This window comes from Lepidochelys kempii, chromosome 21 (assembly GCF_965140285.1).
Source record: "Lepidochelys kempii isolate rLepKem1 chromosome 21, rLepKem1.hap1, whole genome shotgun sequence".
Lineage (NCBI taxonomy): Eukaryota > Metazoa > Chordata > Testudines > Cheloniidae > Lepidochelys > Lepidochelys kempii.
Window position 1 is genome coordinate 6023355 of NC_136400.1, and position 16477 is coordinate 6039831.

General features: G+C 42.0%; 1 protein-coding gene across 10 annotated transcripts in view; it reads right to left on the reverse strand.

The window, feature by feature from the left end:
• SRGAP2 (SLIT-ROBO Rho GTPase activating protein 2) overlaps positions 1-16477 on the reverse strand; it is a 210502-nt gene that overhangs the window by 23026 nt on the left and 170999 nt on the right. For all 10 annotated transcript variants that reach the window (XM_073319746.2, XM_073319744.2, XM_073319742.2 and 7 more), the window contains 6 exons: positions 16322-16352; positions 12111-12171; positions 9364-9441; positions 7211-7345; positions 5590-5695; positions 1585-1809 (listed from right to left, as the gene is read on the reverse strand). In XM_073319746.2, the coding sequence (XP_073175847.1) occupies positions 1585-1809; positions 5590-5695; positions 7211-7345; positions 9364-9441; positions 12111-12171; positions 16322-16352 (636 nt within the window). The remainder of the gene's footprint in view (positions 1-1584; positions 1810-5589; positions 5696-7210; positions 7346-9363; positions 9442-12110; positions 12172-16321; positions 16353-16477) is intronic.

Genomic DNA, 16477 nt, shown 5'->3' on the forward strand with positions numbered 1-16477 from the left:
TAATTTTTTCAAGAATTTTAAATCACGCTGAACTCCACCTCTCCCTGGATTCCCCCGTAAGTAGGAAATGGGGGGGGGGAGGATGCGGGGATGGAGACAGTTAGAAATAAAATAGAGACAAACAAAGTATATCAACTTAAGTGATGGGAACCTGAAGGACATTTTTATGTATTTTTTTTAAGGCAGATGAGACTCTGCCTTCCCGCCCCCAAAATGCAGTGACCGTCAGCATAGGAGGACATGATTTTGCATGGTCACTTTCTCAGCTGTGGATCCAATGGCATGTCTGAAGCCAGGCACCCTCACGTTTTCCAAAGCAAGTTCTAAGTGAAAAGAGCACTTGGGAGCCAGATACTAGAGTAACACAAGTTACAAAACCCCTTCACCATGTACTGTATTTGCAGTAGGGATTGCCCCCTACACATCCCTGTCAAGTTCCATGTACACTTTAACACAATAAACACCACATACAATACATTAATTGTGATAATAATCACGTGCTAAACATTTAACTTTTTCCATTCCTTATGACAGCTCCCATCCACCTAGGGGAAACCTCACACATGATGAAAATACAGGTCTCTGAAACGATTTAAAAGTCAGTCCATACAGCTCAGCCAGCCAGTAAAACCAATGCAAGCCATGAAGAGTAAATCAATCAAAATGCCATTGCAATAGCCCTTTGTTAAAAACAGCCTCTCCACACATCTCATATCTGGTGGTCAGATGGTTGATGAGTTATCCTATCCTGTAATACGGTATAAAAAAAAAGTCAACAAGCTCTGCCAATAGAGTGACTTGCTTCTTTTTTTAATATCAATACAAGAAAATCATTTGCCTTCCTGGGGCAAGGGCAGCGAGACAGTTAAACATTCTTCCTGTCAGCAGGAGGTGGGCGAGATCAATTCAACCACTAGGAAAGCAAACACCTCCCTTCCCCCTCCCTCCACAACCTTCCACCCCAGATGACAGGAGCCGCTCTGGCTCAATTGTTTCCAGATGCTGCCTTCTAACAGAATGCAGGGCCAGGCCTCCTGGGGTTTTGGTTGGATGGAAATGGTGATTTTGTATTTCACCCCCCCTCTCCCCCGATCGGTACTGTCCTGAAAACTAGCCCATGTTACAGCTTTCTAGGTTCAACTGCAATCAACCCTGTACCTCAAGCACTGTCACTTAGAACAGGCAGAAAAATGAGGAAAGAAAGAACAATATAAGGGACAAACACCATCAAAATAGTGGCTGTGTGTCCTCCTCCAAGGGAGTATGATCATCACAGCTACAAGACTAACTGTGGTCATTTATTCTCCTTCAACAGAATGAAGCACAGGTTTGACATTTGGTTCACTGGCTATTTCCTACAGGGCCTATTTCATGTCAGTCGCTGGCTCCCTGACAGGACAAGAGCCACCTTGTTCTTTCCACCACCCCCTTTTTTTTTTTTGAACTCCTTTAAGTTCTGGGACTAGTGTTGGACCCTGGAACTCAACAAAATGCAGTGTGTATGACTACAACACACAATTAGTTAATGAGAACATAACTAAGTGCTGGCCCCCCTCCTCTGCTCCCTAATGGCTCCTACTGTACCAGTAATCCTCAGTGCTTCCACCCCTGCTGTAGACTGGGCCTTCCAGTTCTCTCAGTCCTGGGAAGATGTTCTCGTGTTGGATGATGATGGTTTTGATCAGCTCATTGACATGAGCCTGGCAGGAGACCTGATCGTGGCCTTCAGGCACAGACATCAGTGTGGGCCCAAAGCAGATGGCCAAGTTGTAGGGATCCATCATGTTCTCTTCACTGAATTGAGATAAACTGCAAAAGACAGGGAAAAGAGGATTAGTATGAGCCAACAATACCGACACCTCCTGCTAGGGAACCAACATCTAAATCAAGGGGGCTAGCTTTGGGTGCTCTGCTCTTTAAGCCCCTTCTGCTGGGAATAGAACGTTTTGGGTCAATAAAAGAAAAATAAGGCTGATGTCATTTACTGGGGAGGGAGGAACTCCTCTAGATGCACCTCCGCGGATCTGACAACCTGATCTGACAGGGCTAGCATGAAGACAGATTCCTAGCTGAAATCTGTACTGAAAAAACAGAGAAAACTCTGCTGCTTGCCGATTTCTTTATTCAATTGCGAAGGCATTTTTCCATTTCCCTAACATCCCCCTCAATCAGCACACGCAGTATTGGGAAAGAAAGGAAATGTCAGACTGTTCCTCTTTTCAATAGCTATATTCTTCACGCAGATTGAATATCATGCCAGGGATTTATTTACATGCGGTCGACTCTCTGCACCCCGCTCCCATAGCAGCTGCTGTGTTAACACCTTACATCCAGTCAGGAGGCCAAGGCAGGCCCGATTGAGCCACTGCTGCTCCACACATCACAGCAAGGGAGCTGGCAACCAAGGAGCCCTTCTGCTTCTTTCCATTTGCACCCTCCTTGAAACTGAGTTCTTTCCCAATAGCACAATAATAAGCCAACGCTCAACTGAAGCCCTTTGAAGTAGAAAAGCAAGGCCAGTTGGAGCTAAAAACCTGCAAGGGATGTAAAGGTTTGGGGACTGTGTTGCTTTGAAAGGCTTTGGGGAGCTGACTTCGCAAGCAGAAGCATATCCTGCTTTATGACTGCTGTTTATAATCTCACTACAGCCCTGCATCCAGTTCCAGAGCAAAACCTGATCTCCTCTGCCGGACTCTGTGCTTGGTAGCGTGAGTTCGGTAGTGTATTCTCCAAACCAAACCCCCTCCCAAAGACCAAGATGTTCCTTGTTAGCTGCTTTTCCTGGAGCCGATCTGTAGGATTTGCCAAGTGCAGCCGGAACACTGAGTCTGCACAGGAACACTTCCTGAACCTGAATAAATGTTAACCCCAAACCTGTAATTTAACCCTTTCAAGGCACCAGTTCATGGTTAAGCACCAAACACAGAGCTAAATTCCAAAACAAGCCCCTTGAAAGACCCTATTTTCCAGTTCACTTCTTAAAATAATTAAAAGCTATTAAGGCTGGAAGGGAACATTCACTTCAATGACTCCAGAAGTGACATCTGTGGAATGAGCATCCCAAGGCGTAGAAGAATTTCACAGCACTATTGTGGAAAGTTTCTCCTCTTGCACTGCAAAGTATCCCTTTCCCATGCCATAGCTTGGATGGAGGAAAAGACAGTGGTAATTTTGTGAATGTTTTTTGGTTTTCCGCAGTGCAATAACAAATTCTGCAATATATAGGATTGGATTCAACAAATGCCCTGGAACAGTTTAATAAGGGTCTTTCAACTCACTACCCAGTTTTACATAAGAGACTGGGCATCTCTCAAGAGCAGCTGATGTACTAGTGCCTCAAACACAGGTAACAGGACTCAAGTCTCTGAATTATTTAATGTAGATTGTCACATTAGCAGTAAGACCAAAATAATACTATCTTATTTTAATAACCTGCTTGCATCCAGAAGAAGTCTGAAGTGCTTTGCAAATTTACACATGCAGGAATCACTTCACCTCCCCATAGAAATGCAGCCACCTCTGAGACGGAACACATCAGCACAACTGCTCTGAGAAATCTTATTGCCCAAAGCTGTTTATAAGAGCGCACAGCATTTAGGACAGGAAGAAAAATACCATCTCAATGAAAATACATATTTAGCCATGATAGTTAGATGGGATGCAAGGTGAGCAAACATTCCACTAAGCTTATGTCAAGTGAAATGGGCTCCGTAATTATCGCAAGTGGAAACAGTTTCCCTAGAAAATACGATGACTTTACCATCAATCTGGGGCAGCCCTTCAATACTTAGCAGGAAGAGTGTAATCTACTAAAACACTTCCATCTCCTGCTGCATATTGGGTTACTCTAGAATGTCTCCCATCCAAGTATGACCAGGCCTGGGCCTATTTAGTTTGTAGTACTGAGGATTTCACAACTTTAGGGAGTATGTCTGCAGGCTGAGGTTGCATTTACATCACTTTCAGTTTTGCTATGAAGTCAGCCTTGGGTTTTATTTAGAGTCCTTTGCTTTTCACGTTAGTTTTGGAAGTGCTGCTAATCCAATTAGGAGCCAACACAATTCAACAAGCTACGGTGATTTTTATTTCAGCTCCAGAAGTCAGTGGGAGTTGCATATGCATGTCTAAACAGAGTTTGGTCCTCTGAGTTTTAGGGCTATGCTTTATTTCATGAATAATGTCTGTTGCACTGTTGTGTAAGACTGGTCGTTCAATGGCCACAACATACTTATTAGTTAAAATCAATAAGATTTCTCAAAGCAGTTGTAGAAAATATATTTCCCAAGTTCCATACAAACTAAACACACACTATTTCTCCAATGGGAGCATGAATCCATTCCAGAAGCCGAATTTTTCTCCATTTTACTGGAGTCACAGTGAGGGCAGAAAGGGCTGCTTTGTCTAGCTAGTTTTAATGCCCTGTGGGAGACAAATGAGAGAAAGGGCAAGAGGTTCCATATCCCTCTGTAAGTTATTTATAGCTGAAACCTCAAATTGCAGTACAAGGCGTTAAACCCATCATGAGGAAAAGGATGAGACATCCATCCTCCAGGCTGCCAAAATGATGAGATTAAGATGACTGAGCTCTGCAGGGCTGTGCCTCAGAATTCAGCTCTGAAGTATGGAAGGTTGACTCGTCTTGTACTGTCACTGCCCTGATGCGATTGGTCCACCAGACAGGAATCTACAGAACAATGCCAACATACCATCACTGGGACAGTGCCTGGTTTTCGTATAACGTTTCAGGAAACTTTGGGGATTTCTGGAGGGAGGCTGCAAAATTTAGAACCAGATCCAAAAAACTTCTGGGGATGTTCTGATCCAGAATTTTTGTTCAGTCTGTTATAAAGGTGTCGGATGTGAAGTTCAGATTCAGTCTCTGCCAAAGTTTAGGAGTGTACGGATTTTGATTCAGGCCCGAATACTGTGTATATACCACAGAGAATTTAAACATCTCCTCCCAAATTCAGACTCTCTTTTTTGTACTTGCCCCAATGTGAACATGATGAAGGACAATAGCACTGGACCACCCATTTGACATTATCAGCTTCCATATAGTATATATGCAGGGGTCAAGTACGTGTCTGGATGCAGCATTTCCTCCCCTTAGCATCCTCAAGAGGCCCAAGCATGCAAGGAGAATAAGGCTGGGTTCCCTCTGCCACCAGATGGGGAGTAAGGATCTTATGCATTCTGAGCCCACCTACCCCAACAAGGACAGAGTCTGCAGCAGTTCCAGTTCTTGCTAGCCTGGGACCCAGACCCTGTTCCTTCATGTTGCCCTTCCACTAGCTTACCAGGCTAACTCCAGTAATATGAATTTTCATTTCAAGAACTCTGTTGAGGTTGCTGAAATTTTTTCTAGTCACCATTTGCAATGCTGACAGGCCCAGCACAATAGATACAATAGATAAGTAAGCATGCTGAGAGGCAACAAACTGCTACCGGCAAAGAGACTGCCACTTGTATCCTAAACTGCTGCTCTGGATTAGAAACTGCAGAATGTCAAAGCTCCAGTCCTCTCATGCAATACATTTATACCAACCCCAGCATCGACTGCAGAGCTCTGGTGCTTTCAGGGATACTCACTGACTGAGGAATGCAAAGAGATATCTCATTACAATCAGAGTGGTTTTTGGCAAGCTCAGAAGGACCTTCCGGATGTGTAGTGCTCGTTCTTGTAAGTTATCCATTGCTGAAAGGAGGAAAGAGCACCATGCAGAGTTATTATATCACCATGGCCATACCTGAAGTCACTGAATCTAAACGTTTGCAGCACACGAGGAGGTTCCCTACACTAGGGTGTAAATTATTAAAGATAGGAGCCAAGACACAGTAGCATAGAATCTTGGGGAAGAAAGGGACTATCTGCTTCCTGTAACGTGTATGATACGTTCTCCAGAAATGCCTTAAAGGAGGATGTAATGTATGCATAACCTGTTCTGCAAAGCCCTTTATTGCAAAGATACATGGTACATGTAATCTATCTGCCGGTTCCCTGAGTGTGGGTGCACTGAGTGATGTCTGTTTCACTAGATCCAACACAATAGCTCATTCCAATTAGCTACAAAAGGTGGGTGTTGAACAAAAAGTGTTTGGTCTGACTCAGAAAATAGATTAGCATAGCTGAAGGGTGAGCTAAAAGCTCTGCGTGCAGCAGACGACAGAAAAAAAGTGGGCAGCATAAATCCTCAGCCCTGGAAGGATGAAGTTATTTGGGAGCAGATTTCTTTTCATCTGATATGAATTAAGCTTTGTAAAGTCATTTACTGTGAGAAGAAAACCATGAGTTGTTTCGGAAGCAGTTATCTTTGCTCCAGTTCAAAGGTTGCCGCTGATGGATATTCCACTGCCTGGACAATAGATTCATTCTTTCCTGCTGAATGATTCGGCAATAATGGGACCATTTCAACTTGGTTTCCAACAAAAAAGAAAAAGCTTTGAAATAATCCAAGCTGTTTATACCAGGACTGTGATCGCTCTCACATTATACATTCGGTAGTGAGACTCCATAAGGAATCTTCCTTGTGGTTCAGAAGGGTTATTCAGATTGGTTAAAACACACAGCTGCTTCCCTTCTGGAAATACATGGCATGCGCCAGACAGATGTGCTGCATGTACATACAGAGCATCAACACTGGGGCTAGCAGGAAATCTCTCCTCGAACTGTGGGCTTCCAAGATGGCAGCTGCACGCACATTCTGAGTTGAGACCTTTAAAGAAGCATTTTGTACAAACTATTATTTTTAAAAAACTACTTATGAAGCTTTGGCTCTGAAGGTGCTGTGCCCACCATCTCGGAAGCGTGCTGCTCTGGTGCAGATCCTGAGGGATCCACTTCATTCTGTTCTCTGCTTCACTTTCCTAAACAGGCTCTGCTATGAGATTAAGGAGTCCTGCAAAGAGGGAGTTGAGCCGTCCTCCCTGGATGGTGGCTGGAGCACAGAGCCTAAAAGGGATTAGGAGAAATATTTTGGGAAGGGATGAAGATGGGATGCTCAAAAAACGTTCTCCAGGCTATGATGGAAAATAAAATCAACATTTTTGGTGCAATAAAAGTTTGCTCTTATTACCATAAATTTGATCGGGGGGGGGGAGAATGGGGAGCAGAAGATGGAGAGACGGGGGCAGGGGGTTGGTAAAGGGTCATCTGCATTTTTTTTGCAGGTCTTTTATTTAAATGTAAAACATAATTCGTTCATCTACTTACTGACACAGGCAATCAGATCATGAAAGATTTCCTTTGGGAACAGAGGGTGCTCCAGCCCTCGGAAATAGAGTTTCAGAACTCCCGCTATTGAGTCCATATCATGGTCGTTTTGGTCTCCAGCCAATGGATCCTCCCCTAGTTACAACAAACAAACAATAATAATAATAAAAAAAAAGGAGGTATGGAGGAAGAATAAGAACTTTGGTAGACAGAGGTTCTGGCTGCTCTGCTAGAAGGACATGTCTCAGCCAGAAAGAAGGATCCATTTAATCCAAAGGTTACTCCCTATTCCCCCAAACACTAAGCAGGTAATGGGTGATTGGGAAGCTGTCCACTGAGAACAGCAATCAAGAAAGGTCCTTGGCAGCCATCCTCTGTGGCTAGAGGTGGCTGCATGCCCCCAGTCAGGCAAATAAAGGGGTTGGACTTTCTCATCTGAGCCCAACACATGGAGGAAGAGTCCCTGACCTACGACCACATTGGGGGTGGAATTACTCCTGGAGCTGTGGTAACTTTGGGAGGCTCTTCAGTCCAGGTGTTTTTGGTTGGAGGGAACAGACCCAGCATTTGCTTAACAGGGTTATAGAAGATAGGAAGCACATGGCCACAAACTCCTAAGCAGCTCTGTGATTCCCTGTGGGGTTGTTTTGGGGCCTGCACAGCAGGCCAATGCTTGTGCCAATCACTACCTTTACAAGTCTTAGAAGGAGACATGTTGTGCTGGATTGCTAAGAAAATAAAGTTTCTGGTGCAGTTAATTTGTGACTATCTATACTATAGTTCGTCTGTTACAAAAAAGAAGACACACACTGACGGAGCTGTTCCCTATGGAAAACTCCCCATCTAATATAATTAGATTTTATGATTGGGCAAACCTCAAATCGAAGCTATATATATCCATTATGTGACTGAAATTACCAAAGCTTGCCTATTACTTTAATAACCACACAGGATAATAAATGGCCCACTATGAACCAGAGCATTATCTTTGATATTAACTGCTACCAAGGGTTCTGGATGAAGTAATAAACTGCACAGACATTATTGTTAACTTAGTCAGTTCTGTATATCATCCTCTTTAGAGAGACAAGCAAAATGAAGCTAAAATAAGTAGTGTCATTTATTTTGGGACAGTGATACTGGAATAACTGGCTGTTTCCCCTGAAATGCCTGGCATCTGTCCTTTAAGAAAGGTGGTCTTTCAGTCTGGTGTTGTAAGCCCTCACCCCCACCACACATGCATTTCCTTTGTTCTCCAAGGTATTTCATTCTCAGATAAAAGACAAATGCATTGTAGTCTCAACAACCTCATGGTTAGGCAGAAGATCTCTCTCCTCTCACTGATAGCAATTTGCTGTGCTCCCGTATCTGGGATATGGAGACATGTGAACATGAAAACTTGCAAGCAACACATGAATTGTAATATGAAATGTATGAGGAAGCAGGACCAGCCTTGTGATTTTTCAGAGTCCCAAGCAAGAAGGGGGCCACAAATTGTGAGGACTGACCTGAAAGCTAACTTTCTCTCTGATCCCACTGTGGCAGGGAGACCGGGTCAGATGTGACTTGCTGTGTCAGAGGACCCCCAAGGAGTTGCTTGTGCATAAGGCCGATCGTATATGCAAGCTAAAAACCCAACAAAAGCGCTCCAAATAAGAGTGAAATGAGCCTGAGTTGAAATGGACTCTTACTTGGTGGTGATTAGACTAAATGTAGTCATATTGCTTTACAAGAAATGTCAGGGGCAAGAGATCCCACCCCAGGCATGGAATAGAGTCTATTCACAAGGTGGAGGAAAACAGACTAGATAGTTAAACCCAAGAAGGAAATGCTCTGCACCTCCGGAGATGTGTGCAGTCATTAAACAATCCGACATGACAGGTGCCAAAATTCTGAGTGATTATTATATGGTGATGTTGCAAGACATGAAGCATAACATATCAAGTGACTTTATATGTTCAAGCTTAGTGAGCACTGAAAAAAAATTTCTCTGCCTGGAGTCATTTATGAAATGTAGAACTAAAAAAAAAAAAAAAACACCACCACCACCACCATACTACCTAGGGCACAATCAGTTGTGTCCAAAGCACTAAAGGTATTTTAGAATGGTAACACCTGTGGTGATTGTATGATACAGAACACACCCTCCTTACCTCTCTCAAATGCATTTTTGATATCATTCACCTCAACCTGCGATCCAGACACTCTGAATATGCCTTCATGCTGCAGCCCTGTAAGGCAATAAGAGAAACCCACAATGACAATCCAAGATTTCAACTCAGTTCCACATCTAGCAAAGTAATATTGAAAAATCCATTTGAAAAGATGCGATTTTTATGGGAAAAAAAGTGTCAGCAAATGTCTGTTTCACCATAAATCACAAACCAACAAAAAATATTTCCTATGATAACTGAAGTTTACAAATAGGCAAAGTAAGAAAACGCTGCTTGAGAACTTAGTTTGTTTTAAGAATATTTACTTGAAATATTTTGGCATGTGATGTTGACAATTTGACTTTTAACAGTTTATAATGCTTTAACTTTTTGAATCTTAATGTGTACGCTCATTAAGACATCATCTGACCCCTACATAATTTCCTGTAATTGTGAAAATTCTGATACAACTTTTAAAAAATGCTTAAAGCTCATCGTTTTATGCAACTGCAAAAATTTTAAATTACACTTAAAAATAAACATTGATATCAGCTGTTGAAATTATTTAAAAAAAACAACATATGAAATTCTGCCCAGCCTAGGCACAATCAGGGTGGGATCCCACCCATCTAGAACATTACAACCATGCCAATAAGCAGGACAGGCCAAATTCATAGATACTAAGGTCAGAAGGGACCATTATGATCATCTAGTCTGACCTCCTGCACAACGCAGGCCACAGAATTTCACCCACCCATTCTCACACCCTTTGGAAAATTTCCTTCTGCAAAAATCTAAGAATACAAGGGATAAAAGAGAACTTAACTCCCCTTCCACATCAGGAAGAAAGTGAAAAATATTCACTTCCCTCCCTCACTAGAAGGAAGGAGCACAAAGTACTCTACAAGCTTAAACTCATATACAACCTACACATGGAAGCCACTCCTTGGGTAGAACACAGCAACTTCTTATTCTTTAACAGCAACATTAGGAAACAGGACAAGAAGTGAAGAACTTATCCAATTGAAATTACAGAATATAACTACCACTAATGTGACTTGGTACTCTAGGGGAGTTTTCAGGGTATTCCAGTAGAGTAGTTAAGCATTAAAACTGATGGGGACAAGTAGTTGATGGATTCCAATGGATTCCTATAAAATATCTTTGCTGGAACATGAAATATAAGCAGCAAACATTTAAAACCACTGTTCTAACTTCGAAAATAATTCCAGCACAAGGAAAGGGCTGTATCTGTTCACGCCTCTGAACAGGAGCGGCAAGTTTGACTTTTGCAAAGCTCTATGTATGTTTATGTCACTGTATATGTAACTAATAAGCTATTTTGGATCATCTGTGGCCAGCTCTTCTTCTCATAAATTATGGTACTATTTGAATCCCCAGGCAATGACACTCTTGTGTTATATGGCCCTTAATTATTCCTGATATCATCAGCACACATCATATTGCACAGTAAAAATATATACCGAAATGCTGCAAACTGAGAATGAAAATGGAATCAATCCACTATCTACAGGGCAATCTTTATTCAAAAGCATCAATTCAGATGTAAGATGTAATAACCATGTTACAGAACTGAACTTTAATGGGTCAAGCAATCAATTCTTTATAATTCTCCTTTGACATGGATTTGTACGGGAGGAGCACGTCTCTAACCCCAAATTGTGCTTTCTTTAGCATACATTTTATTTAGTACTCCAACAGGGAAAAAGTGCGGAGAACCTATACAATAGTTTCCAACGTGCAATCATGATTAAAACAAAAGGAAAGTACAATTGGACCTATTCTCTGGCTCTGTGTATTGGTTAGATGAAAACAAAGCCTATCACTATACAAGCTTATTGACTAGCAGTTGTTCTTCATGCTATTATTAAATAATGTTTAATTAAAAACACACACAACTTAGAATAAAATGTATGGAAGAGGTTTATCTTAAAAGGCTACATTTATCCTTTATCCAAGCAAATAAATCAGCACCTCAGCTCCCCTGAAGGGTCACGTGAATATTGTGGGCAATAACAGCAGCTCAGAACTCCAGGCAGGGCGGAGTTGCAAGTAGGCAAGACAGTTTTTTTTTTTTTGGGGGGGGGGGGGGGTACGGACGTTATATGACAAGAAGAGAGATAAAGGCACAGGAACAACTTGAACACAAAGGCCTGGTAACGTTGCCCCAGTCAGAGGGAAAAATCTTCCAACTTCATGTAAGACTGAAGACAAGAAGCTATGGGACCCACGTTGAATGAAACCTAAGGAAACTTGAACACTTCTGCAGTAGCGAAGTGACTCATCGCTGGGAAGGAAGGATACATGTAGGAGGCACTATTTAATGCTTAGCATTCCCCACTTCCAGTGCCTGCAGCAGCCACTCTGTCTTCCTGTGCTTAGGATAGACAATAGTGCAGCACTACTGACTCTGAGTGGACAGTGGTGAGTTCTTAGTCACGCCTGCTGTAGGATTCCAACACACACGTTCTGCACCAGGCTACTCTAAACATTCACAAGAGACATCCGCACATTGAAGTGGCCATGTGCTTTATTTAAATTAGAGCTGGATGGACTCGGGTTATGAAATTTGGATGTGAACTTTCCTAGAGTTCGGGGCGGGATCCAAATATAGGTTTTCTGGTTCCTCTTTATGAGTTTAAAGACCCTTTAAAAAAAAGTCCTGCCTGAATTATTCTGTCAAGGGGCATTTGAAAAAATGATTAGTTTTTCATCAGTAAACTTACCATGTCTGCTAATGAATCGTATGCAGCTCTCCACCACAAGGGGAATGGCTTGGCTCGAGTCCTGAGCAACCAAGGGAGAAAATTAAAACAAATAGTCAAGCACAGAGCTGACCGAGAAATAAACACAACTCTGAAATCCACAAGCAAAACTTCATGGAGCAATACACCTTCTGCCAGGGATTGGGAAAAGAGCTGTCCACAGGGCCTGAAGCATAGTCTCTGAGGAAGGTACTATTTGGTTTGTGAATTATCCTAGAGAAATAACATTGCCTTTTGCAGAGATGGAAACTGCCATCCCAAGCTATACAGGAATAAAATAAAATAAAACCAAGGACCACCATTTCTGATCTGGACTCGGTGGAGAAGACAGTTATTGGGGTGCATTAACATCTTTAGGGCACAGCTCCATGCAATGCCTCTGGAAGCACCAATGGAGTGGCTTGCCAGCTTTGCCAAGCTCACTCTTTGAGAAGGCCAGTTGGTACTGCCGTAATGACTAACTCTGCACAACGCCTGTGCTCAACTGGTGCACAAGGTGCCAGGGAAGGAACAGGAGAGTAAGGGCTAATCTACTATGCCCTCCCTTCATTCCGTGCAGCGCATGCTCACGCAAAGTTGTGGCCTTCTGGTCTCTCCACAGTCAGCCCTCATGGCTCTGTATTTGTGCATTTTTCGGATTGATTTCCATTTATCCCCAACATGACAAATTTTGGTTTTGCAGAACAAGCTCCTGACATTTTACTGCAAAAACATTTTAGCTGTCACATGCTGACTGACCTTTGGGCTAAGCACTGAGTACTGTAAAAATACAAGTTCACAATGACAGCTTGGAGTGCAGGCTGTTCTTTGGGCCAGGGCCAGAACACAGTAAATGACACTTTCTAGCTTGCCAGTTTCCACCATAAGCAATTCAATGATGAAGTTGTGTAATAGGCGAACAATTTATTGCATTTCTTTAGCCCCTTTCTTCAGAGGATCACAAAATACTTCGCCAACAATTAGACTCCAGCAATATCTGTGAGGGACTGTATTACTGTCCGCATTTTAGGAAAGAGTCAACTAAGGCACAGAGGTTAAGTGACTTAATTCAATTCTTTTTTAAAAAGGTTTAGTGATTTTCCTTTTAGTGGGCTGTAGAATTCCCTTAATTCATAGATTCCAAGACCAGAAGGGACCATTGTGATCATCTAGTCTGACCTCTTGTATAACCCAGGCCAGGGAACTTCCCCAAAGTAATTCCCAGAGCAGATCTTTTAGAAAAACATCCAATGTAATTTTGCAATTAACAATTTTTCCTCCTCATTATCTGGATTGCACTAGCTTTCTGCACACTGTAAAAGGGGACCCACTTCACAATACAACAGTGCTTTGAAACACTATGGAAACCTGCAGCTTACTTGATGAATGACAAAGAGTTTATTAATAATCATCCAAATAGCACCACAGATTTTCACAGCTTATTTCAGAGAGGCACCAAATGAACTTTAGAGAGAGAAGCACATTCTCTGTCCTCAAAGAGATTACAATTTTTGAACGATGTGCAATTTAAATTGGTAGGTCACACTCAAAACAACTATTAGAGCCACACGCAAGTGATTGCATGTGGATTTGAGGCACAGAGACATTTGTTTTCCCAAACAGATTAGCTTTTTGTTTAAGTTTTGGAGTCACAGGGTCTAGTACATCATCTCCAGTCAATTACACAATACATTGCGAGCCCTCAAACACGACTGTGAATGGCTCTCAACAGTCAGACATACAGCTATTTCACTTCCTGTTGAAAGAGTGTTACTAGCGTGTAAACAAAGCAACCATCTCCACAACAGAGTTGTTCAGGGTATTCAGAAGATTCAGCTCTGCATAGGAGAGCCTGCAAAACATGAAATGCAAATTCTCTACATGTGCAGTTAGAGAATAAAGATTCAGATTTTCCTTCAGTTTCTATAGCTTTTATTCACAGCAGCTCTTTCCACAAACGCTGCTCTGGGCTCCAGCATCCAGAAAGAGCTAAGACTATACCTTTCATCTAACTGCGGCACAGCAGCCCACACACTAAATTATGATCAAGCCAAAAATCTTGAGATGCAACATGGAAAGTGGGTTTTCAAAAAGCAGCACACTGGATTTTAAACGTAGCTTATAATCACGGCTCAAAATATAGCAGGGGACATTTTGCCTACAATTTCCTAAATAGGAAAGAAAAATGTAAAATACAATCGGCCCTTCCCTTAAACTACGAACATACTAAGACACGCATGGTGCTGGCTATCCTGGTACACAAGGTCTTCTAACAGCAATTGCGACCTACTTTCTGGCTAATGAAAAGTGTCAGCCGACAGATTTTGTAAGCTGTAGCTCAAGAATGTAAAAGGGACCAAAGGAGGAGCAGATGAAATGATGTTTCAAGTCAATTCTTGTCTTTATTCGAGGTGAAATTTTTCCCCCAGCTCCTTCCTATCCCAGGATAACATGATCTAGTTCCATTGTTATTAAAATGGCATAGTTTAAAAGGCAATAAGTGATCCACTATGGACAGAAAAAGCATCCTTAGAATTCCTTGGAGTCACTTTTATGAGGAAAGGTATGGCCAGAGTGCAGTTACAACTTTATTTAATAGAGATGTGAGTTAAAAAGAGAATAAAAAGCAGTACAAATAATGTGTGTCAGCAGGAAACCATGGACTATGAACCTTAGTGCAGCAGTCATGCTTATCCTTTACGTAGGCTGCAGCTACTAGCGAGTAATGATGTCACAGACACGCAGGTCTGATAGTTCCACCCACAGAAGAGAGTGATACAAGCACACACACCTGTCATGGGTGAAGATAAACTAAAATAGGATAAATACATTGCCCTATTCTGTCACAAGTTAACAGACAAATTATACTTTTCAACAAGAGTCTATCTCATATGAACCATATAGTTAACACACTTATTGCTCTTCAGAAAGACTACTGTGGGACAGAGTTTAACGATGCCACATGATGAATAGGAAGATGGTAACATGGCTCAAGAAGCAGCAGAGAGTCAAGCAGCTTGGGTTCTATTCCAAGCTCTTCCAGACACTATATGGCATGGGGGAAAATCACTTACGGTCTGTGACTCAGTTTCCCCATCTGTAAAATGGGGATAATACTGTCCTATGTCCCACTGTGATAATCAACTCATTAATAAAAAGAAAAGGAGTACTTGTGGCACCTTAGAGACTAACCAATTTATTTGAGCATAAGCTTTCGTGAGCTACAGCTCACTTCATCTGATGCATACTGTGGAAAGTGTAGAAGATCTTTTTATACACACAAAGCATGAAAAAATACCTCCCCCCACCCCACGCTGCTGCTGGTAATAGCTTATCTAAAGTGATCACTCTCCTTACAATGTGTAACACATTGTAAGGAGAGTGATCACTATTACCAGCAGGAGCGTGGGGTGGGGGGAGGTATTTTTTCATGCTTTGTGTGTATAAAAAGATCTTCTACACTTTCCACAGTATGCATCAGATGAAGTGAGCTGTAGCTCACGAAAGCTCATGGTCAAATAAATTGGTTAGTCTCTAAGGTGCCACAAGTACTCCTTTTCTTTTTGCGAATACAGACTAACACGGCTGCTGCTCTGAAACAACTCATTAATGTTTGCCAAATACTTTGAGGCCCTCTGATGGAAGGCTCTATAGAAGGGCAAGTACTGGAACAACTGGAAGTTTTGAGCTGATTCAGTATCAGCCTTTAACCAAGATTGTTCAGTAATTGGGAACACCTGAGCTCCAAGTCCTTCCAATATCATTATTTATTGTTGGTTTAGTATGAACAATCCACTCACTGTACAAAACACAAAAAGATCAGTCCTGATTTCCAAGTTGCCATTAATTTTAATAGAAGATGTATGTCAAAACCCAACAGATGGCTTTGAATATCTCATCCAATGCCTGCCTAGAAGTTACAGCCTCAGAATATAGGACTGCACTGAACTTGTATGGAATTCTGGACACCAGATCTTTCTCAAAATATCAAAAAAACATAAAAATGAAGTTTGCGATTGCCCAAAAAGGTGCTGCAAAAGGTTATGGAAGATCCAGGTTTTTACCATTCCAGTTCTTGCATTCCCAGACATTCAAGAAGAACATACAAAAAATTCCTATGCAAGAGACAGACGTAAAAATAACCCCCACATCCCCACACACAGAGCTGCATGCTTCAATGAGTTCTTTGTTACCTGCTTCCTTATAGTAGAGCTGCGTCTGCCACTGATCAGAAGCCCACAACAGATCATCGGTGGAAGATGGAGAGGAAAGAACACAGGCAAATGTCAAGGTGACCACTGACAACCAAAATACTTGCTTGAAGGGTATTTCAAAAACTGTACTCATTA